General features: G+C 42.1%; 1 protein-coding gene across 2 annotated transcripts in view; it reads left to right on the top strand.

Annotated features, from left to right (window-relative positions):
• The first annotated feature begins 488 nt into the window (after positions 1–488).
• FBXL7 (F-box and leucine rich repeat protein 7) overlaps positions 489–25,409 on the top strand; it is a 431,780-nt gene continuing 406,859 nt past the window's right edge. The window contains exon 1 of one of the 2 annotated variants that reach the window (XM_055367583.2): positions 489–1,072. Coding sequence is in view for 1 of the 2 variants with exons in the window: in XM_004059017.5 (XP_004059065.2) it covers positions 1,036–1,072 (37 nt within the window). In the remaining variant the exon portion in view is untranslated. The remainder of the gene's footprint in view (positions 1,073–25,409) is intronic. The other variant, XM_004059017.5, reaches the window with a different exon arrangement.

Raw genomic sequence — 25,409 nt, 5'->3', positions numbered from 1 at the left:
GGAAACCTCCTTCACCGGGGCGGGGCAGGGAAAGTCTGGCTCTCCTGGGACCGATTCCCTGCTAAGTCGCCCCAAGTTTTCCCTCCCTCTCTCTTCCATTTTCCGCCCCAGTCTCCAAACAGGGAAGTCACAGGAGAATGCCAACGCATACACCTGAAAGGTGTCAGAATCAGACACGGATGCGTGTTTATTTTAAATGCCCACGCACTTAAAATAGGCTGTACTTGCAGACAAACTCAAGGGATTCCAAACGACGCCTGGAAGTTCATCTTATAGATTGGGGGCCAAGCCTGTAAAAGAACAACAGTAAAACAGAGCCAGCAGGACGTTGCTTCGCTCCAAAGGGTTCGCGCGTAGCGCGCAGGGCCGGTGCCCAGGCTGGGGCCTGGAGCCGCAGCCCCGAAAAGGCGCGCTGCCCCTTTAAAAGGCCGCGCATCCCCGGGCCGGCCTTCCTCCCCGGGGCTCCAGCTGTGATTGACGCTGGGCGGCGAGAGGAGGCGCCTGGCGCTAACAAAAGTCCGGCCCGCGGGCGAGCTGCGCCGGGTCGCTAGTCTTCGCTCGCTCCGGGCACCCGCAACAAGTGGCCGCCGCGCCCTCCCCGGGGAAGCCGCGGGCGCGCAGGGGCAGCCGAAGGAGGCGGTCGAGCCGCGGAGCCCAGGGGCCTGCCCGGCTCAGCGCCCACCGGAGGGGATCGGGGCGGGCGGATGGGGACCCGGCGGCGGCGGCGCGGCGAGCCTCTGGGCGGCCCCGGGGCGCGGGCTGTGCGCGGCGCTGCGCCCGCCGGCCCCCAGCGCGGATTCTAAGTGCTGCAGCTGTGCCCGGCCCCGCCTGGAGCTACCGGGGGTGCCAGGAGGGGACGCAGCACCCCCTCCCACTGGAGTGCGGGGACCTCTCCAGGCCGGAGGTCGGCCCCGGAGCGTGGGGGGGATGTGCAGCTAACGGTCCCGTCGGGCGGGCTTTCCTCGGGCCGAGCGCGCAGGAGGTGCGCCGCAGCTATGGAGTGTCCCGGGAGACGGCGGGCATGACGGCTACAGGATGGGCGCGAACAATGGCAAACAGTACGGCAGTGAGGGTGAGTGGGCCGCCCGTCCTCAGACTCCCGGATCGCGTCCCTCCTCCCCTTTCCCTCGCCCTCCCGGCTGGGAAGGGAGGTTCTCGCCCGCGGCCGTGACGCACCCCATTTGGCACCCTGTCTGGGTCACCACCTTCTCCTTTGGCAGTGAGTGACCAGTGAGTAGGTCAGGCGCCCCGAGGATGCTTTTCCACTGTGGGGGTCTCTTTAAGCAACTTCCCAGTTTGTCTTTGGGAAGGCTCAAGTTGCATCTCTGCTGTGTTTCTGAGCACATATGCCTTAACCTTCCTTCCCTGGGCATCTGGGGTTTAGGAGATGATGGTTTGGCAGATGGCGGAAGACGTTTTTGAAAAATAACTCAGTGAAAACTTTCCCGGGCCTTTGTGCTCCAGCCCCCTGGACTCTACTGTAGCAGAAAAAACTTCTGGAAGGAGAAGTTAAGTTTCCATTCTTTGCTCGCTGCTCCTGCTCTGACAGCTTCATGAAACTAATCACCTATCAGTCCTGCGAGGCGTGGAATGGCTGGGGGCTTTGTCTGGTCTCTCGGGGCTGGAGACGGGCAAAGGACCATCTGTTACGTGGGGCTGGAAATTGCACAGAAATATTGCCTGTCAAGTGGGAACTTGGAAGTTAGGGAAACTTTAAACTCCACCTACTCCTAAAAGGATGATGGATGTCTGGGTTGGCTTCTCCCTCCTCTCTCCTACCTCCTCCCACTCTGCATAAAACCGTAGCGTTGTATCCCAGTTAGCAGCTAGCCCCTGATACGCATAAGGCAGAGGCATTTTTCTGCAGTTCAAAGGTTAAGAAGGTTTGTGTCTAGCGGTATTGGCTGAAGAGGAGTGGAAGAGACAGGGTCAGTTTTACAGCCCGCCCCCAGAGGACAGTTGGTTACAAAGGAGGGGCCAGCGCTTGCAGACTGGTAGGAATGCAGGCTAGCTATTCAGCCTGTGGCCTGGAGGAAACTCTTATCATCCTGTTCGAAACTTTGAGCTGTGGCCACAGAATGTGGGTGTCTCTCCTCGTTTCTCAGCAGTTTTGTGAAATTACAGCAGAAACCGACCCTACAAAAACCATATCCACAAGAACCTTTTGTTGAAGTCATTCTTTTTCCAGATCATCATGTTTTGACTTCCATATGTGCGTGTGTATGTGTGTGTGTGTGTGTGTGTATCTATGTATATTTCCTTGTCTTGGGCAGTGATTTGAGTTTTTTTTTTTTTTTGACAATTTTTTTTTTTAAAGTTAAAGGCTGCCTTTTTAGATAGCAAATGTGAAAGTATGCCAGAAAAGATTATTGGAGAATCTGGGCCACTCCCCAAAACGTCTTAGAGTTAATATTATAAAAATGTGAGGAAAAGTAAGTGATTAAGCCTTCTTACTCTGAGTTATTAAAAAGCTTTCAGGATATAATTGTAGCATGTGCTTGTCAATTCTGGGTGTATGCTAGTTGAACACTGTCGGGGGAGAAAGACAGCCCAAGGGGTACATAGAATCACTGCTGTGAGTTCTTTCTTGAACAATCCCCTGCCCCCACCCCACCCGCCTCCCGCCCCAGCCCTTCTAATCCTCTGCAACTTGTTCTTCTATCCCAGCATTCTCGTATTGTGCAGTGTGTGGTATATGACGACTTCCTGTCTGAACAGCAGAATTTTCAACCCTTGGGAGAGAAAAGGAGAGACAGGGAACTAATGTTCTCCAGCTGTTATCCTTAAATGCTACCTCTGCATTTTCACTTCAGCCGAAGTGAAATTTCACTGGGATCAGATTTAGATGCACTGTGGACTTTTTATAGGAAAAACCTCTTGTGCTCAGCTGGTTCAAGAGGACCAATAGGAAGCTTTACAAGGTAACTGTGAGTTTTGGCTAGAGGTACACACTGTGTTTAGTTTTCATTAACTTTCTTCAAATGCATCGAGATTTCTCTGTTACAGGTGAGGAAAACAGAAATAGAATGACCTTCTTTTTTCTTCTCTAAACCCCAGCTATACTGTGGCTCCTCCCAAATAAGGATGTAATATATGTAATGGGTTATGGTCGACTTTGTTATTCCATGGTAGATTGCAAATAACCTGCTGGGCTCAGGTGTGGCAGTGCCATCTTTCTTATCTAAAATGTTACATTTCAAAGAAAGTAAAAGCAACCGCTAGACATAGTATCTTTATTATCAAAGCTGACTGAAAATTAAGACAGTTTTATAGAGTTAGTGGATTTTCTGTATGGTATATCTCAAACATAAGGAGGAAATTATCCATGAGTGCATAACAATAAAATACAGTGAGAGATTTATTAAAGTAAAATAAATATGGCTTGAGAAGTACCCTGTACTTCTATATTTGAGTCCTTGTGGATGAACCGCAACCTAACTTAATAGGTAGGCAAGATTGAAAACCTTAGGCTTATGTACCTGTAACAATAGCTGAGGTTGGGCGCGGTGGCCCACACCTGTAATCCCACCAATTTGAGAGGCCGAGGCGGGCAGATCACTTGAGGTCAGGAGTTCAAGACCAGGCTGGCCAACATGGTGAAACCCTGTCTCTACTAAAAATACAAAAAGTATCCAGGCGTGGTGGCGCATGCCTGTAATCCCACCTACCCAGAAAGCTGAGGCAGGAGAATCGCTTGAACCCGGGAGGCGGAGGTTGCAGTGAGCTGAGATCACGCAACTGCACTCCAGCCTGGGCAACAGGACAAGACTCCGTGTCAAAAAACAAAAGAAAACAAAACAAAAGCTGAGTCTTGGCCAATCCTAGCAGCCATATTCAACCAGTCATACACTGCTGAGTGTTCAAACTGTGTTTAAATAAGGCAAACGCCAGCCTGTAACCAATCCAGCTGTTTTCTGTACCTTACTTCCGATTTTTGTATGCCATTTTCCTTTTTTTTGTCTCTAAGTCTTCTTCCACCATGTGGATGTGCTGAAGTCTCTCTGAATCCACTGTGATTCTGGGGGCTGCCTGATTTGCAAATTGTTCATTGCTCAATTAAATTCCTTTAAATTTAATTCGGCTGAAGTTTTTCTGTTAATAGATAGCTCGACTATAAAATATTAGTGTTTATGTATGTTTCAAAAATCTGCAACTTAAGTATATTTTACTTATTAATGACAGTTGACATCGCTGTGCAAATGTTTGTTGAATATTACAAATATTGTTGAATTATTAGAACTTTTAACACGTCAGTATTCTGTTGGTAATCTCATTTTCTTCTGCTCTTGGAAAATACCTTTTCATTAAAAACAGTTATTCACGAGGCTTACCTTAGCAGATGTAATGGGGCAGAGGCCTCCAACTCAGTGTATTCCAAGGACTAGCGCTATCTGCATCACCTGGGAGCTTGTCAAAAATGCAAAACTACTCCCTCATTTATCACGTGCATGTTAAAGTTGAGAGAACTTACTGTGTAGAGTACAGAGCATTGACTTGGGAGTCTAAAAATTTAATTTCAGCATCAACTCCTGGGTGTTTGTTCTCTAAAGTGAAGAGAGAAATTTCTTATTGACATTACTTGTTATTATCTATTCCTCGAATGTGTAGTCATTCATTTCATTTTGCTCTTATAATGCCGTAAGGGACCACTTCATAGAGATTAACTTTGGAAAGACATTAACTAACAGGGAAGTTAAGACTATTATTACCAAGAAATCAGTAAATATTCCTCCCACTTTTGTCATCCTTTTTGATCTCTCGTCTCTGTCTTCCTCGCGAACTCCCGCCTCCTCTTCTAACTCAACCAGTCCTGAAATCCTTGCTTTTCTCCATAAATCAAAGGTATGTGTAAATCGATAATGAATGTTTCCAAAGTGTTTTGTTTTCCTAAGTCCTTAGTGAATATTCAGGTTATTGGTCTAATTTGCAGCCCCATCTCCTATTGCTATTAGAGAGACTTGGATTTTACTCCAGGGATAAAGCTAATATCTACGTGATTAGTATGGTCTGGTAAATTCTTTTATGGAGGGATTTTTTTGTGTGTGTATATCTCTTCTTTCATAAAGTGTAAGTCCATGTGTAGAAATCTGGAGAATAAGTTGGAGTGCTTCAAAGTCATTAGAACCATTAGCTTTGACTCCAGTTAAGCCAAATAAATCTCAGTTCAAGTGGGAAAAGAGAAGCTGCTCTCCCTGCCTTTTAAGGTTTCTGAGCCTCACCGTCACTTACTCAGTGGTTTCAGTGTTTTGTTTATTCTGCTTCAGCAGGTCAGAGGCAGTACCATGTGCACTGTTAACAGCTTCTTTGCAAAGCTGAGGACATTGTTGAATTGGGGCTGATGAGAGACCATAGGGAAGGGGCGAGATCCTTGGTAACTCTGCTGCTCTACCAAGGGCAGTGAATTCCTTTCACCATCTCAGATCGGTGCTGTCAGATATGAGGAGAGCCATTTGCCTAAGAGCATAAATCTTCACAAATCCATCGCCACCTCAGGAAACATATCTTCAAATTATAATAACAGTGGCAGCTAACATTTATTGAAAGCTTTCTATGTCCGGGCATAATTCTAAGGACTTGCCATGCAGCGACCCACTTCATCCTTGCAAGGATCTTATGGGGTAGTTACTTGTAGATTCCACATTTTACTAATGAGGAAACATAGGACCAGAGAGGATGATCATTTGCCCAAGGTCATTCAGTGAGTGTAGGCTGAATGGGGACCCAGGGCCAGCTCTATCTAAGCCCAGAGTCATTATTCATTCATTCAACTTAAATATATGTTAACTTTTTACTTCCCGCTATGGGCCCAAGACTCATAGATTCTTAGGATAAGTCAGTAAACAAATGAAGGTCCTGTCCTTGTCATTCATAAATGCTTGTGTGTATGTGAGCTTATGTGTTGGGAGGAAGGGGAACTAGAACGGTGAACACCCACACACAGTAATTCAGTAAACCATGTGGTACACTATAAGGGGCTAAGGTCCCTGAATAAAGAAAATTGTCAGATTAAGATGATTGGGAATATGGGTGTAGGGTATTACATTTTAATTAGAGCAGGCACGATGAGCCTTACTGAAAAGTTGGCATTTAGACCAAGACCTGAAGGACATGATGGGCTGAGCTTTGAGGATCCAGGTAGCATGCTGGCTGCTACTTTTAATCACTGTGATGAACCGAGGGACATTCAAGTGTCCCCCACATCCGCTGGGGATGAATTCTGAAAACCCCAGTGGATGCCTAAAACTTGAAGAGTACCGAACCTGATTGCAGTCAGTCGGAACGTTTCTGTCCATTTCTTCAACCCTCAAATTTAATTCCATCTTAATTAAGCACTTATCATGCATGGTGGCTCTAACTTTTACAGTTTGAGGTAAGACAGCAAAGCTAGCAGGAATTTCTTTTTCCTCCTTCACAGTTTTACGGATAGAATATTCATTCTTACTGTAGATCTTAGCAGCCTCAGCATACGATTTTTTTTTTTCCTGAAGAACTTTCAACTTTTCACTTAAAGGAAGCCGTTTATGACTTCTTGGCATATTTTAATTGCCAGCATCATTTCTCTTGCACTTTGGGGCCATTAAGAAGTAGAATAAGGGTGACTTAGACACAAGCACTGCAATCCCTCCACAGTCAATTCGATCATGGAGATGGCTATTCCGTGACTCCAGGGCAGGAAGTGTCTATGGTGTGGAGATGCTGGACCTCCCAAGATGGTGTGAGATTTTATCACGCTACTTGGAAAGAACTCAAAATTTAAAACTTAGGAATTGTCTATTTCTGGAAATGTTTATTTACCATTTATGAAATACAACCATGGATTGCTGAAACTGAACAGTAAAACTATGGATAAGGGGGGCTTCTGTACAGTTTATGCTTGTCTTAGACCGTTCAAGCTGCCGTAAAAAAGTACCATGACCAGGTGACTTATTAACAACAGAAATTTGTTTCTTACAGTTCTAGAGGCTGGAATTCTGAGATTGGGGTTCCAGCACGGACAGGTTCTGGTGAGGGCCCTCTTCTGAGTTGCAGATTGCTGTCTTCTCATTGTATTCTTGCATGGCTGTGAGGGAAAGAGAGCAAGCTAACTCTCTGGCCTCTTCTTTTAAGGGCACTAATCTCATTCATCAGGGTTCTACCCTTGTAACCTAATTACCTCCTACAGGCCCCACCTCCAAATGCTATCACGTTGGGATTAGAGATTCAGCATATGAATTTTGGGAGGGCACAATCATTCACTCCTTTGCAAAGTGTGAGGGCATAAATTTATCATTTTGCACAAAGTATAACATTATCCATCTTCTATAGTCAGCTATTAATCCAATGCAACAGGGTCAGTCTGGCCACTGGGCATACTATATTCTTTGCTAATACGTTTCGTCCACTTATAACAGATAATTTGTGACTTCATTCAAGGGATGGGAGGAGAAGGCCCAGGGCGTGCTCTTCAAACGTAATATCCTATTATTGCTTTGACTACTGAATGCTGCCTGACTTATTGGATATGTGCATATTGGCCTAAGATATCTCAAAAAATCACCCTAGTTCTGAGTAGAGGTAGGTGTTCATCTTTTGCCTCTAGTGACTAATTTCATTCTGATGCAAGTCAGAGATAAGTGATACTGTTCCACTGTTAGTTTCAAATAAAAGCATTAGTGCAGCTAACAATAACGTCTTTGGTCTAACAAGGAGAAGATATTTTTTCGAGATTTGGGGATCTTTTTGCACATTGAAAACAAAACAGAAAATAGAGGTAGCTTTTCTTTTCACTTGGAAATCAACTCACATAAACTGTCTTAACTCTCTTTGCCTTTTGAAATAGAATGAATTCTGGATTGATTTTGAGTATTAAGATGCACTTTTGTCCTAAGGCCATATCCACTGGTGTCTCTGAAAGCTGCTTAGATAACTTTGCCTGGCTTTTTGGTAGAACTTTGTAGGTATTATGCATTTTAAGATGGCCTTAGGGATGTAATAAAATATGTGACAGCATCTGGAATAAAATCTAGAGTGAATAAATTTCTTGAATGGATGAAGGGAATAAATAAAGTTTAGATACTTATATACAGATGCTCCTTGACTTACGACAGGCGTATGTCCCAATAAAAAAAAGTCTTAAGTCAGGTGGGGCATCGTGGCTCACTCCTGTAATCCCAGCACTTTGGGAGGTTGAGGCAGGGGATCACCTGAGGTCAGGAGTTCGAGACCAGCATGGCCAACGTGGTGAAACCCCGTCTCTACTAAAAATACAAAAATTAGCCGGCTGTGGTGATGGGTGCCTGTAATCCCAGCTACTCAGGAGGCAGAGGCAGGAGAATCACTTGAACCTGGGAGGTGGAGGTTGCAGTGAGCCGAGATCACACCATTGCCCTCCAACCTGGGTGACAAGAGCAAGAATCCATCTCAAAAAACATATATATCTTAAGTCAAAAATGCATTTAATACACCTAACCCACCCAACAGCATAGCTTAGCCTACCCTACTTTAAATATTCTCAGAAGAGTTACATTAGTCTTCGCTTGGGTAAAACATCTAACATCAAGCCTGTTTTATAATGAAGTACTGAATATCTTCTGTAATTTATTGAATGCTATACTGAAAATGAAAAACAGAGTGGTTGTATGGGTACTCACAGTACAGGTTCTACTCAATGCATGGGCTTTTGCACTATGGTAAAGTTCAAAAAATCGTAAGATGGGACATTATCTGTACCTTAGAAAATGACATTTGAAGAGCTGTCATGAAGAAAATTAGACTTCAGAGTGCTGAACAAAGAATATATGTAAGTTACAAGAAGTTATATTTGGCTCAGTCTAAGGAAGATCTGTCTAATGATTAGAGCTGCCCAAATCGTAGCTGGGCTACCTAAGGAAAGAGTGAGCCCTCTCAAATGGGGAGGTGGTAATCACAATGGAGGAGGTTGTTCTAGAGATTTCTGCATTGAGTAAGGGGATCAACTATCTGACCCTGAACCACGTTCCCTAGGAAACATTCTATCACATGTGATTATGTTTGATGAAGGGTTATTAGTTCTAAGTCATGCTGCTACTTTTTCTCTTTAGTACTTCTTTCTCTGTCATATTAGTTACTGATTAGAAAATACTTCCCTCACTTTTTCTGGGCTAATTATGCATGTGAGTGTATTTTACATACGTGTTTATATCTATCTAAATATATTTAGATATTAATTTTGAAAATCTACCAATTTTCTTTATTTCCTTGCCTTTGGTGGGAGATAACCTGCACCAAAAATTGGATGTGATAAATGATTTCCTATTTTCAGTGCAGTAATGGATACCAAGTAAACTTACAGTGTTATCGTTACTTTTATTACTGCCCTAAAACACGTAGATCTACTAAACTTGAAGCAAGACCCTTAACTGTGTTTATGGTGAATGACTTGAATAAATTTTTTCACTTCGCGATGACTTTTAATTGATGTTATTGGTCAGTGATATTTGATCAGAAGCTACAGACTAGAACCATACAAAAAGGGCATCTTCCTCAGGGAGCGCTGAGGCACTTTTGTATAGCACAGGGTCTGCTGGGAGGGGCAGAGTGGCAGTTCTTCCTCCTGGTAATAAAATCAGTGTTGGTGGAACTTCCTCAGAGTGTAGCTTCTTTCTTTTTTTTTATTCCTGCTATAGCTACAGAAATTCAGATCTCCTCTTTCATCTCTTACTGCATTAATCTCTAGATACAATAAGGTGTACTCTAAGGAAGTTCAGAGTCTAATTGAGAAGCTAGGCATGGAGGCCAGTGATTTCCAAACAAGATAATCTTCCTGATTCACAGACTCTACTTCCCCAGTGTGCTAAATGTGGACATGAGTGAGAAGTGGGAAGTGCACCTAAGAATTGAGTTACCCTCTAAGTAATGACAACCCTGGACAACGTCTTTAATTCCTGAAATGTCTAAAAGATGTGCCTGTTTTCTAAAAACAAAACCCCAAAACCAAAAAAAAAAAAAAAGTGAGTAGCTGGGAGGAAGTAGAGTGTAGGCTCTTGGGAGAAGCTAAATATTTTGTTTAGAGATTCTCCTTGGTTATCCTCAAAACCATCATATTCCATTTCTCATATGGCTTGGTTCATGGAAGGTGATTCCTGTGGGTTCTGTGTAAGTGAGGACCATGGTATGCTTTAGCAAAGGGGCAGAAAAACCTGGCCTGCCTGGGTGCTTCCCCAGCCTGTGTACCGCAGAGAATAATAGTGGAAGCTGGTGGGCAGCTACTTCTACAACGTGCTAATTAATACCCCAGAGAGGGACAGCTTTAAAACTTTTGACGTGAATAATCACTGACCATCTCTGAATTTTCCTGGGTGATGAAAAACAAGCACATGGTCAGCATTTTCCCCGTTCCATAGTTGAAAAAGTGTAGACTGTTTCTGGAACTGCAAATCTCTATTAGGTTGTGAATTACATGTACTCATTCTATCAGTTCCTCTTTAAATTCTTAAACCAGTAACAAAATGAAAAACAGTTGTTAGCACTGTGTGAACTCATAATTGTAACTGTAGAAGCCATGAGCAATGTGTAGAAATGTTATTAAAACATTTTTTGTTTGCTACCCTTTCTGTGGTAAATTCCTTTGCAGCAGTTTCTGTGCAGATGTAGCTGTGGAAAGGGAGTCAAAATTTCTAGAGAAAAATTTCAGGAATTTCTCTGATATTTGTGGATTGGCCCTTTTGCTGCAAGTAAGCCACTTTTTGGCAAGGTGGAGAAGTCAGGAAAAGTCTACTTATATGTGAAGTTGAACCTTTTGGTTCTATTGAGTACTGGGGTCAAGTAGTGGAAGCATCTTGGTTAAGTCCAAGACCAAGGGCAGGTCTTACACATTCCAGCTGTCAGTGGTAACTCAGACCCCAGGAAGAAGAAGAAGGTATGCAGCTGAGGGAGGGGAGGAAGAAAGAACATAAAAATAAGGAGAGGAGAGAAGAGGACAAATTCAGGGAGATTGGGAATTAGAGCATCAATTGCCCTCTAATGTAAAAAGAACAAAATCAATGTTCTACTTAATTCTCTTTTCTTTAAAAGAAAACTTAGGGGACAAAAATGATTATTAATAGATATTTGGTAAGCTTGGCTATTGCCAAGTTTATTCCATTTTCAATCATTTTAATAATCATAGCTAGCAGTTATTGAGCACTTACTAGGTGCCACTTGCTCCCAGAGCACCTTAAGTCATTCATGTAATGCTAAAGACAGCCAACGAGGCTGGCACTGGTGATCGATCCCACTTTACAGTTACCCACACAGAAGCTTAGATGCCAACTCCCTACCCAGGGCACACAGCTGGTGTGTGACTGAGTCACGCCGGATTTCCCCGTGTTTGCTCTAGAGACCATGCCCCTCCTCACCCTGCCCATCACCCTCATTTTGGTTGCAGCCCAAATCTTTCCAATCTTTGTTTTGTTTGTGTGTTTAAAGGAATTGCAGTGACTGAGAAGTGGCCCCCTCCAAATGACAGTTTTATGGGCTAGGTGATCAAAAATGAAAGGCATCTTCTGAGGGAAACTTTTAACTCATTTTTTTCCCTTTCCAAAAGAAAAATTAACTGCTCATTAGGAAACAATCTGCTGACAAATTGGCAGGTTATCCAGTGTCTGTAATAACTTTGGCATATAAAATGATGAGCATATTCTTTAGAGTTCACAGAGTGAAAGTAGAGCTGAGAGGGTGTTCTCTAGGTTCTCCAGGACATTAGTAACTTTTAATTGGTCTTTGCGCTGGAACAGCCGTTTACCTGGGGTAGCCTTTGTGCCTACACAGAAGCAAAAGCTCATGGAGGGCTGAGAAGAGTGTACACATTTAACTTCTATTCTAAATAGCTGAGAGTTTATACCTCATATTTTCCTCTGGTTTCAAAGCTACAAATTTAAAACAGCAGATGCTATGGGGAATTATCTCAACATATATTGGAGAATTTGCCCTTCTTTCTCACCAGTCCCTGGCCCAGGCTTCTCCATGATTATTTTTGTGAAATTGCTTTGTAAATTATAAGGCATTTCAGGAATTAATCTCATTTATCATCACAGGAATGGTGGGAGGGGCATCTATCATTATCATCAGCTTATAGGTGAGGAAACTGAGGTCTTGGCAGATGAAAATAGGGACCTGCAAAGAACAATGGGGATCCTTTCATCACTTTTGCAGCTGTATTAGGAATAGAGAAGTCTGGATCCTTATTGGTCATCTCAAAACACAGGGCCAAAACCCAGAAGTGTAGCTTTGAAGTGGTAAATTATTATGAGAATGTGGAGTGAATTACTATAAGACAAAAGATCATGACAAAATGACATTATTCATTACAGTACACTTCCTGGTTAAAACAACTCAGCAGGGGCTCCCTCCTCTGCAAAACTCTGGGACATTAAGACAAAGTTATTTTACTATTGGGAAGATCAGAGAATCAGCTCTAAAACTGGGGACCCTCAGCATCACCGGAGTCTTTATTTTCTTCAGTCTTCTCCTATCCTTTGTTGTTGAATAACTGCATTTCACAGAGGTCTTTGGAAGTGTTTAGGTCCTGGGGTAAGCCCTTTAGGATGAGTTGATATCAGAACTCATTGCTTTTCTATCATTGTTGAATAGAAATCCATCTTATTCATTTGGTCTTTAATTGCTTTACTTTCCATTCACTATCCTCTAGTTTAATCTCTATTTCTTTTACTGTTTTCTATTTCTTTGTGTTTATTCATTGCTCATCCTTCCATATATGCACACTCATGTGATTATAACCCTCCTCACACTGTAGGTCTTCAATATAGTTTTGTTAAACGAATAAATGAGGATGCATCTATAGCCATGATCTTTATTGAGTCTGGGAAAAAACCCTATGAATAGCCGTGTCATATTTTCTGGGAACCTTTCTTAAACTTGGACATTTTACCCTCGTAAAAAGAAGTTTCTCTGGACATATATCTTTTTCTGAGGATATTCTAGTTTGGAACTTTATTTTTATCAACATAATTACATCCTCTTATAGATGAAAATAGTTTTGCTTGTATATTTAAGGAAAAATGAAATATGTGTTTTTAAGCCTTGCTGAAGACAGTTGCTGAAGACTCTTCAGCCTCACCCATTTACAGTATTGTTGACCTATTTTCAATGATTAGTATTGAGTAGAATCTACTATGTATTTTTTATTGAAAATTATGTTGTTTTGCAGTATTTGTTTTATCTGACTTGGAGATTGGGTTTATATGGAAACTTCAGTCAATCATTAATCTAGAAAACATTTGTTCTTTAAATTAATAAAATAGTTCTTTGGCTTAATGATCTTTCTCTGTGTTAAAGAGTCTTAGGGTTATGAATCCTTTTAGATTCATATTAATCAAATGTGGCTTTGTAGCTCTAGTTTTATCCTTTTGTTTTACAAAATACAGAAAAATATTGTGTGTGTCTGGTGTGACTGGAATGGTGTCTAGTAGATCTGCCTCTAGCTGCAGCTGCCCACATTGCTAAAATCAGAAGCAAAATAACCAATATAAGAAAAAAAAAGAACAATATTGACCTGTAATATGCATGGACACGCACACATAAATGAGAATAGATTTAAATAACCCTTTCCTAGAAATTGAGCAAACTCCATTTTTTCTATTTTTTTTTTTCTATCTGTGGTAAGAAATACAGTATCTTTCTACAAGGAATTTAAGAAGTACAATTAAAATGAAAGCGTTATTTCTTTCTTTAATAACATGATATCCATTAGAGGAACAGCTTCAGATAAAGGGTCACCATAATAATCAAGCTAGAGAAGAATAAAATAGCCCAAGATGTGAGCCTTTGGAGTTGGAACTTGAGGTGAAGGCAACTGCCTTGTGAACAAAGGACTTGGAATGGTTGCATTGAAGGAATCATTCTGTGATGTGGTATCTGCCTGCAGCTGTATGTTTTAGTTTGTTTCCTGCATGTGTATTCAGATCAGATGGATGGATGTGATGTCTCATTGGTGGAGGGGATTTTACTCTGCATGACACGAGCCTGGGTGACCTTCATTTTGAAGTGCCAGATGTCAATGCAGATTCATAGGCAACATTCATATTTGGTTTTTTTAGTTTTTATTTTTAAAGATCAACAGCTGCTCCGCTGGTCAAAAAGATTTATGTAGCTTCATTTGGATAATGTATATTGTGCATACTGCTCTGAAATAAATTTCAAGAAATGACATTTCTGTTCTGAATAACATACTTTTCACATTTTATTTTGCATCCACTTTGCTTATTTAATTATATTTTAATACTTTTCTCTCTGTTTTTTTCTCTCTCTTGAAAGACCTCTCCTGTTGATTACCCTGCAATCCTGTTTGGAGAGGCAGTATTTCCTTGGGGAGTCTTTCTGCACTCCTAAAGCCATAACAACATGAACTGAGCAATAAAAAACCAATTCCCTCCCCTTGGTTGTGCTTCAAATAGTCATTTCTTTGATACTGGCTAATAAAAACAGGAAAAGGATCATTTTTAAATGCTTTGGTTGGGGTTGCCTTACTTCCAATAAGGAAAATTGCCTCACAAGGGGGAGCATGGGTAATAAAGATACAACTAACTGAATAATTGTATTCAATCCAATGTTGAAATTCCCAAGTTGCTGCCTGCAAATCTAATTTAATCTTGGGATAGCTGTGCGTTCACTGTAGTGTGTAGATTTAAATTTTGCTGTCGCTGAAGATCATCTCTTTGCATTCAACAAAGATGAACTTACAAATGCTACTGGAGATTTTTGATGCCCCTCCCCCATTAGGAATACCTGTAAGCTTTTTGGTAGGTAACAAAATGGGACATTGACCAAGAATGAAATACTGAGTAGAATTATGGATGTTATAGTGGTGAAGATGACCTCAGAGCACCTTCCAAACAAAGAGGTTGAGGCACAAAGAAAACAGCTTTGCTAAGGTCATACAGATAGCAAGGCCTTGGGATACTAAAATTGATTTTCTTAGTCTAGCTGTGTTTCATTGTAATCCATTTCTCTCTTCCCCATCATACTTCTCCCATTTTTTCCTTACTTTCAGAAGATTTGAGATGAATAGAGTGGCTGCCCTACTCGTCTGTACAGATGGCCCCTTCAAGACTGACATGTCCCTGCCCCCGGCTGCACTGTGTTAGCCACTGAAGGTTCACAGCCCAGTGCCTCTCCAGAAATTACTCTCATCCAAGACAGGGAGGTTGAGGGAGCGGGGAGCCACATGCAGTGACTAGTTTAGGCAGGGGTACAATTTGGGACAATTCTGAAGGGTCATTTTGGGTCCAGAGCGCCCCATGGAGTTTGCAGAGTCCCGTGTTGCAACTACATCATAGACCACCTTCTCTCTGTCCAGTTTGCCTTCTCTCCTTGCCTTTCATAAGGTGATCCCACAGGTATTTTCCAATAAACAACCTGTACTCAGACCATCTCAGAGGCTGTTTACCAAGGAACCCAACATAAGACAGCAAAGAAATTGGAACAGGATGCTGTTTTGGCAGTGGCCATGGATGGACTGGATGCCACTGTTAGGCAAGTCATCTTCTTCCTGGGAATCTCAGCCATTCTTAAAGGGGAGCCTTCAGCTGACAGTTAAGAGACATGCACTGGTTTTCTGTTTGGGGACCTAGTCTAATTCTTTCATCTTATAGATGAGGAAATCAAATTCTGTGCACTAAAGTGACTTGACCAATAGCACATAGCTAGTTGGCAAAAGAACAAAAAACAAGCTTACAGTTCCTGGCTGCTGCCATTGGTGCTGTTTTTGAAGAGCCATCATGGAATTTTTTCAGAGTTCTGCTGCTGCTATAACTCAGAATTGACTGCAGATGGGTCTAGAGACCATTTGCCTGATCTGTTTGCTCAACTCTGGTGTGGAAAACAGATACCTCAATCATTCCTCCATGGTCCTGTTTTACTGATTGTCTGCCGTGCTTTGAAGAGTGATCTCTGAAGCTCACAATAGTTGGTGAGTATTCAGTAGAATACTGAAGAAAAAATAGTGAAGAAGCAGCAGATGGTTATAGTTGTTATTGTCTGAAATCAGCATTTCGTGTTACTGGTTATTAAGAGTATTGGGGAATATGCAATGCTTATTAAATAGGGACCAATGGCAAGTACAGATTCATCAGGTAGAGGAAACATGCAGGAGTGAGTTGAATCATAAGCAAGATGAAAAATGACTAAAAATTAATATGTACTCATGATTATACTAGTTTATTAGTCATTTTATTACACTCAAATAACATTCCACTGAGATTATCAAATTACTATAAGCTCAGGATCACTATGATACTGAGAAATTTGGAATTAATTGAAAAACAGATGATTAGCTTATTATTATCACTACTACGGGGATCCAGGTTTTATATAGTTTCCCTGGCGTAATTAACCCAGCTACTACTTTAGAAAACATTCTTAGACTCCCATTGTCTGTAAATTAACTCAAAATTGTCTGTAAATTAACTCAAAATTCATTTTATTTGATACACCGAGTTCTGTGTGCCAGATTCTCTTTCCTTCAGTCTGCTCTTCTATATTTACTCTATATTCTGGCCAAACCAGGAAACTCAGTGTTCCTTAAACATACCTTTTATTTTCCTAAATTTGTGTCTTGTATCATGCTGTATTTTTTCTTGGAATATTCTTCCCATGTGATTACCCATCATGGTATACTCGATTCAAACCCAATTCAATGTTAACACTTTAAAATGAAATTTTCTTTGGTTTCCCTTAGATATGTCTGTTTAAAATACTAAACTTCGTACTTTGAGAAAATATATCAGGTGCTCCTAACTGCATTCACTGTCTTCCCTCTGAACTACCATGGCAGTTTATTTGTATGGGATTTTTATGTCTTACTTTGCATATAGTTACTTGCATGTCTTTAATTCAATATATTTGTAGGTATCCATGTACCAGAGTCTATTCTAGATTGATATGGTTTGGCTGCGTCCCCACCCAAATCTCAACTTGAATTGTAGTTCCCATAATTCTCCCACATGTCGTGGGAGGGACTTCGTGGGAGGTAATTGAATCGTGTGGGTGGTTACCTTCATGCTGCTGTTCTCGTGATAGTGAGTGAGTTCTCACGAGATCTGACGGTTTTATAAGGAGCTCTTCCGCCTTTTGGTCAGCATTTCTCCTTGCTGCTGCCATGTGAGGAAGGATGCATTTGCTTCCCCTTCAGCCGTGATTGTGAGTTTCCTGAGGCCTCCCCAGCTATGCTGAACTGTGAGTCAGTTAAACCTCTTTCCTTTATAAATTACCCAGTCTTGGGTATGTCTTTATTAGCAGCGTGAGAATGGACTAATACATAGATATTGGGTTTTTTATTTTTTATTTTTTTATTTTTATTTATTTTTATTTTTTATTTTTATTTTTTGAGGCAGAGTCTCGCTCTGTCACCCAGGCTGGAGTGCAGTGGCATGATCTCGGCTCACTGCAAGCTCTGCCTCCCGGGTTCACGCCATTCTCCTGCCTCAGCCTCCTGAGTAGCTGGGACCACAGTCGCCCGCCACCATGCCCGGCTAACGTTTTGTATTTTTAGTAGAGACAGGGTTTCACCGTGTTAGCCAGGATGGTCTCGGTCATATTGGGGGTTTTATAAAATAAAGAGTTGTTTTTGACTTAAGGGGCCCACAGTCTGGTGGGTAGAAACTAATAAAGTACTGGAGGAACCATAGATGGTAAACTAAAGCATTCAGTGAAAGATGCCAGCCTGGCCGTGGTGAGCTTTGGCTGTGGGTGTTTACAAGGGCTTTCTATCTGAGTGTACCTAGAACTGAATCTGGGAAGAGTAAGAGCTTGCCAGGTGTGGCTGGGAAGGCAGTGGGAGAACAACGTGAGGTCAGACAAGGAGGCGGGAACCAGTCATAGGCTCTGTGGGGAGGAAAGGGTGATGTGAGCTGAGCGTCACACCTGGAGAGGCAGACAGGTTCAAGTGATGATGAAAGCAAAATGAAGGCAGGTGGATGGCAGGAGAGTCCGTGCCAAATGTTTAGCAAGGGGAGCCTTGAATAGATTTAGAAAGGTCACTGAAGAGGCATGTGGATTACAGGAGTTAAGGGGGACCCTTCTGCACTCCTTATGTTTACTTCCACATGAAGGACCATCATTAATTTAAGTCACGGCCTGGAGTACTTACCTGATTTGTGAATTTGGGAGAAAAAAATTGACATCTCAGCTTCATCCTGTTTTCCTCTTGGGAGAGAGCTGCCCTCAGGAAGCACCCTTATCTTGGGGGAGCTCTTCTGCCCATGGGTAGACTAGCATTGGCATCTTGCTGCTGACACAGGTTCAGTTTTTTTGTGTGTGTGTTTGTTTTTGTTGTTGTCATTGTTATTTTTGAGACAGGGTCTTGCTGTGTCACCCAGGCTGGAGTGCAGTGGCATGATCTTGGCTCACTGCAACCTCTGCCTCCTGAGTTCAAGTGATTCTCCTGCCTCAGCCTCCTGGGTAGCTGGGATTACAGGCCCACATCACCATGCCTGGCTAATTTTTGTATTTTTAGTAGAGACAGGGTTTCACCATGTTGGCCAGGCTAGTCTCGAACTCTTGACCTCAAGTGATCCACCAGTTACAGACATGAGCCACTGCGCCCGGCCACAGGTTCAGTTTTAGCTACTTTGCTGTAGACCTAAAACCACAACCTTCATACTAGACTCACCAGAAGTGAAGGTACCATTTTCCTTTTTACCTGCCACTTATTTTTATTATTTCCTCAGTTTGTTTTGGACCTGGCAGGGGAAGGGAGATGCTATTCGTGAGCCCTCTCGATACCCTAGCAGTGATGTGCAATGGGAGGTAGGAAAGGCAGCTCATGGAGAGCAGGAGAACATTTGAATTGTGGCTAGGATATAATGCCTGAAGAGGAGGGTGAGGCTTTCATGGGGGAAATGAAGGTAGAAGCTACAGGACTTGGTGACGAATTGGCTGAAGGGATTGAGGAGATGGAATATTCTAGAGGTCTACATCCTCCTGTAGAGGACTTTGGCTTGGGCAATTGGGTGCCACATTGGCTCCTGCACCTTAACTTTCTGTTTGACCTGAGTTTCCCTTAAGTTGGTTGTTGAGGCCGGGAGAGTGAATCAGGCCCTTCGTCTCTCCTTGAGACATCCCACCCAGGATCCGAGAGGATTTTTCAGGGACTGATACACTTGGGCATTTGTTCATCTAAATTGTTCATTCCTTTCTTAATTCCTTTGGCTTGCACATATTTATTAATCTCCTTCTATGTGTCAGCGCTTGTTTGGCCCGCCCACGAGAAACAATGACGAATGAAATGTTTACTTGTCCCTAGGAACTTGCAGTCCGGTGAGGAAGCCAGAAGAGCATACAGTGGGAGTTGCTGTTTAAGCAACTTCAGAGCCAACCAGCATGAGTTAGAATCTGGGCCCTGCAGCAGGGCGCGGTGGCTCATGCTGGTAATCCTGGCACTCTGGGAGGCTGAGGCGGGCAGATCACCTGAGGTCAGGAGTTCAAGACCTGCTTGGCCAACATGGTGAAACCCTGTCTCTACTAAAAATACAAAAATTAGCTGGGTGTGGTGGCGTGTGCCTGTAATCCCAGCTACCTAGAGGCTGAGGCCGGAGAATCCCTGGAACCTGGGAGGTGGAGGCTGCAGTGAACCGAGATCGTGCCACTGCACTCCAGCCTGGGTGACAGAGCGAGACTCCATCTCAAAAAAAAATTCTTACTCTGCACTATTTTTAAATTCTCCCGATGTGATCCAGTAAACTAGTGAGTTGGCTTATGAATATATTCTGCCAGAGACTTAGAAAACTTAAAAAAAAAAAAAAAAAAGCTGTTGAAATTAATTTTTGAGACAGGAACTTCCTGTCTGTAGCTCAAAGAAGTTGTCACAGGAGAGCAAAGTTATGCTCTATTTCTTCCTCCTTTGGAGAATCCCTTCAGATCACCATTTGACGGAAGGAAGTTAGAATGTGACTTATTTTTTGTGAAGTTTTCCTTTGTGGGTACTAATTGCATGAAAAATCTGAGAAAGAGTTTGAGCTACCCTTATGTTATGGGAAATTTGGACATTCCTAGAAGGAGGAGAAATAATGTATTGGTTTGATTTGAAGACAGACCTGGTGGTAATGGAAGTAGCACTCTGGTTAGTAGTTTCCCATCCCATTTTATTACAGGAAAGGAGTCCGGATCCAGACCCTAAGAGAAGGTTCTTGGATCTTGCACAACAAAGAATTCAGGGCGAGTCCATACATTAAAGTGAAAGCAAGTTTATGAAGAAAGTAGATGAGTAAAAGAATGGTACTCCATAGACAGGGCAGCCCTGAGGACTCCTGGTTGCCTATTTTTATGGTTATTTCTTGATGATATGCTAAACAAGTGGTGGATTATTCATGCCTCCCCTTTTTAGTCCATATCGGGTAACTTCCTGATGTTGCCATGGCATTTGTAAACTGTCCTGGTCGGGGGAGTGTAGCATGGCTGGTGGGAGTGTAGCAGTGAGGACAACCAGAGGTCACTCTTGTGGCCATCTTGGTTTTGGTGGGTTTAGGTTGGCTTCTTTACTGCAACATATTTTATCAGTAAGGTCTTTGTGACCTGTATCTTGTGCCGACCTCCTGTCTCATCCTGTGACTTAGAATGCCTTAACCGTCTGGGAATGCAGCCCAGTAGGTTTCAGCCTTATTTTACCCAGCTGCTATTCAAGATGGAGTTGCTCTGGTTCACACGCCTCTAACAGTTTCATACCATAATGAACTTTTTAATAGTTCTAAAGTTGGCGGGGGAGAATTTCATTGTTCTGAGAGCCCTCAATTCAATGGGAAATAGAATTGTATTTATGTTGTGGGTATGTGTGTGTATGGTTTATATGTATACGTGCACTATTTCAGTAGTCACAAGATCAAATTACATGCTATATGCCAGATTCTGGCACATTTATATCCTGTAGTTTTAGTTAGTTCACTAAATCCAACACTTCCAAAATCGAAAAAGATAGCTGAATTAAAAGGTGGTACATAAGTAGTGATCAAGTTTCCTAATGGGAAATATTTCCGATATTTGCTTTATTTAAAATTACCTTTATTTAGCAAAGAACAAAAATGCCTCAGTTTTTTCCTACCAGTTATGTTTTTTCTGTAAATTGAAAGAAATACAATATCCTTCTGCAAGGAATTTAAAAAATACAATTAAAGTGTCATTTGTTTCTTTAATAATCTGGTCCTGTCCTCCAGGGGTTGTGGCATGCTTTCATTTGTATCAGAGAAACCTAAGTTTTAAAGCAGGACAGACATCTGTAAATGACCTAGTTCAGTACTCTTGTTTTGGGGACTAACAAGAAGCCCAGGTACCGAAGGCATGAAAGAGTTTTGCAAAATCCCGTATGAGTTAAAACAGAGAGCGTAGTTGCTAAGAGCAGACTTGGATGCCAGACTTCCCAGGATTCAAACTAGCTGGACTAATTGCTAGTTGCCCGATCTTGTGCAAGTTTCTTAACCTATCTGTGCCTCAATTTTTGCATCTGGAAAAGGGAGTCAAAAGCAGTTCTTCCCTCCAAGAGTTGTCAGGGGGGTGAAATGAATTAGTAAATACAAAGTTATAATGCCTGGCACATAACAAACACTGCTTATTGGTTTACTATGATCTGCAATTCAGCAAATCTAAGATGCTTTGATGCTGTTGCTTTCTTGATCTTAGAAGCATGACTGGAAGGTTTCACACATAGCAGAGTTCTCATAGTGATTGTAAGATTATTGGTTGTAAAATGAAGGTATTAAATAAGCAGTGAGAGATGGTGGAGCTTGGTGTTGATTAAATAGGATGTTACTGGTATTGTCATGATTTAACTTACTTATGTCAGAGTTGGAACTGGAAGCTGCATTGTCTAGTCTAGCTCTTGTCCATTACTCTGCATTGTGTATTTGGGCGGTGGTTATGTAGATTTAGATGCTTTCACTTTGGGAAACAGAAACTTTAGCTGTCTATTGTGAGAACACAGAGCCTATTCCTCTTTGGATTATATCATTTAACTTAAAACTGTCGAGACACTGAAGTGTTTAGATCCAAGATGTGAAGATGAGTAAGTGCAGTGCTCTCGTTGGAAAAAGAAGGATAAAGACACTCTCAAATTCCCTTGAAAGAATGTGCCTCTTCTCCTGCGTGTACTTAACAGCCTAAGGGGGATGATGGAGCTGCATTTATTTTCCTCAAATTGTTCTTGCTTTATGTTGGATAAATTAAATCCTTAAACAACTATACATTTCTTCGTACTGAGCAAAGATGCAGATTCATCTGAAGCTTTTAATAGTAATTAGAAAATACCGTTTTCATTGCTGTTATATTTCATCCAAAAATGGAGGCTGGGGTGTCCATTTGTTAAGATTATGAATACACTCACTCTGGGGCAAGTGCCATGTAAATTTTATACGTGTCTATGTAAATCCCCCATGGGAATGCCTAAATGAGGGCTTTTGTGAATATGTTTAAAACTTTGGGCATGACTTCTCAGTTTGATTGGCTCCTTCATTACTATTTTATTATTCTTCCAGCTCTAGTGGGTCTCTCCTGCCCCTCCCTTGCCCTCACCGTAGTTCCCCCTTCTCCCTTTTCCTTATCCTCCCTGTTAGTCCGCTTTTGTCCCCCACAACCCCTGCCCCACCATCTTCTGTCTGTCTCCAAAATCTGTATGTATTTGATGGGTGTTTCTGGGCAGTGTGCCCAGTTTGGTTTATTTGTTTCTCATAATTGTATTCAGAGCTTCAGTTACATGTTTCAGATCGATGCTCCAAATGACATTTGTCTCCCTTCTAACACGGGAGGTTTCCTGGAATTTTGTAGTGTTTTAAAATGCAAATGCATACTCGACCTCTCTAATGTGAAGTTTTACAAAAGGAGCCCCCAAACTGTTCAGAAAATATTCCAGATATCCCTGACTTAGGTTTTACTGCCCCAGGTCTCTGTGTAATGGAATAAAAATAGTAACATTAGTTAGCCTGATTGCTGCTGGCTGTGTTGCATTGATCTCTTTAACAAAAGCAATCTGCTGAGTATAGTTTTATGATGAGCGTGTGAAAGAACCCCAGGTGTTCTTGTTGAAATATAAGCTACTGTCAGCTTTAAAATGCCAGTGCAACTCTAAACACTTCATACTTTAGTCTCAGCCCAAAATCTCTTTCTACTTTGAGAAAATTCTGTAGAATTCTTACAACATTCTAGCAAAAACTCTAAGGTATGAAATATGGATGTTTCAATGACAATAGTGGGTCTTCATAGTTGTTTGACATTCATAATTTTAGATGTTTCAGACACTACAATGTCCCATACGGTGGCAACTAGCAACTAGCTACAGGTGGCTTTTAAATTTAAATTAGTTATGTGTAAATGAAATTTAACTTTGCATTCTCCAGGACACTGGCTACATTCTCCACTACCACATGTGACCACCTGATGGGTGGCACAGATAGAACATTTCCATCATTGGGAAAGTCCTATTGTACCGCACTGTTACAGAGGATTTAAGTTAGGGTAAATGGCACTAACTAATGCCAGATTTCACCGAGTTTATTAGTTAGAGTAAAACAGCTGCTTTAACAAGAGACCACAGAAATACAGTAAATGAAAGGATTTTTAAAAATTCACATAGTAGGCTGGGCGCGGTGGCTCACGCCTGTAATCCCAGCACTTTGGGAGGCCAAGGCAGGTGGATCACGAGGTCAGGAGATCGAGACCATCCTGGCTAACACGGTGAAACCCCGTCTCTACTAAAAATACAAAAAAATTAGCTGGGTGTGGTGGCGGACGCCTGTAGTCCCAGCTACTCGGGAGGCTGAGGCAGGAGAATGGCATGAACCCGGGAGGTGGAGCTTGCAGTGAGCTGTGATCGCACCACTGCACTCCAGCCTGGGCAACAGAGTGAGACTCTGTCTCAAAAAAAAAAAAAAAAAAAATTCACATAGTAGCTTGGAGGTGAGCAGTCCGGATTTCACGTGGGGCTCCTCTTTGTAAGTCATCCAGGGTGAAGGCTGCTTCTGTCTTCTTGGCCTGTTACCCTCCATGGCACCTTCTGCACATATGTATCCCAGTTTACAGGGAGAACAAAAGAACTCCAGTGCTGGTGGCTTGCTTATAGGTTGACAGTGACCCAGACGTAGACATCATTTCCACTCACATCCTCTTGCCCCAGATGGAGTTGCATGTCCACACCCAGCTGCAGTTGAGTCTGGGAAATGTGGCGTTCTGCTGGCAGCATGTGTGCAGCTTAAACTAGCCTTGTGGAAGAGGGGAGAATGGATTTTGCAGAAGAATCAGAAGTTTTACAGTATGAGCTAATGTTGCATATAGAGATATGATCTTTAAGATGACAGTTCATTTGCCATAGTTAATTTGGGTGTTAGGGGAGATGATATAGGGGTTTAATTTAGATAGTACCTAGCTTTTATTATGTTGTCATCTAACCAAATAAGGACATAAAATGCCACTAAATAACAATAGAAAATTTTATGCACTTTTTTTCCCCATCTGTCCACTAAGAAGCATGTGCTGTGTATAGTGGCTCAGTTTAGATACCACAGGGCTGTGACTCCCCTGAATGCTTTCTAGTGTTAGATAGACTTTAGGATTGATGACATTGACCATCTCCCTACTCAAAGAACAAAACTTGACAAAAGCAGCCAGGTATACTTTAAAGGAATGGATTTTATCGTCCGTTTGTGTGAGTAAATGACACTTAACTTCTTGGGGGGGCTGAAGGGCTCATTTCTATAATAAACAGACTCTTCCAAGGAAACCTAAGACATTCCTTTCAAATTAGTGGAATTCTATTTTACATTTCCTTTTTCTCTTTTGAATCAAAATGGTAACTGTCATTGCATATCTGTGTGTGTAATTTCTCAGCTACTTCCTGCTGCTGACCCTGACCTCTCTTAGCACAAACTTAGTAGGATTGCAAAGTGTTGGGATACACTTTACAGAGTTAGTTTTTTATTCATTGGTGATAGCTTGGAACAATAAATCATGCTGTTACATTAATTGCTGTGGGTCAGTAAGTTCCCTCTTTTTCTTATTGTTACTGACACATTGAATTTTATCTCTTCTTAGATGATGTGTTAGACTCCATTTTATCCATTTATCATAGGAGATTAAATTATAATATGAGTAACCCACAACTTGCCTACATTAATCTTTCTGCAGCTATTGTACATTGAAACATAATGTCCTGTCCCATGCTGAAGGAACAAGGAGTGGCCTCTGGCCGGTGGAAAGAGAAGATACTTGGCTGAGATGATTGGTGGACCCATGCTGATGGCTGCACCTGTTCCCATTCATCATCCGCCCTACTAGGTTCAAAGTTCCCAGGGTGTCCACAGAAGCCTGTCTCCATCACATGTGTTTATCATTGCAGAGTCAGAATTCTGGCTTTGTCACTTATGAGTGATGTGACCTTGAGCCAGGGCAGTAACCTCCCTTTGCCTCAGTTTCCCCAT

The sequence above is a fragment of the Gorilla gorilla genome, chromosome 19 (genome assembly GCF_029281585.2).
Source record: "Gorilla gorilla gorilla isolate KB3781 chromosome 19, NHGRI_mGorGor1-v2.1_pri, whole genome shotgun sequence".
NCBI lineage: Eukaryota > Metazoa > Chordata > Mammalia > Primates > Hominidae > Gorilla > Gorilla gorilla.
This window is presented reverse-complemented; position numbering and strand designations above follow the sequence as displayed.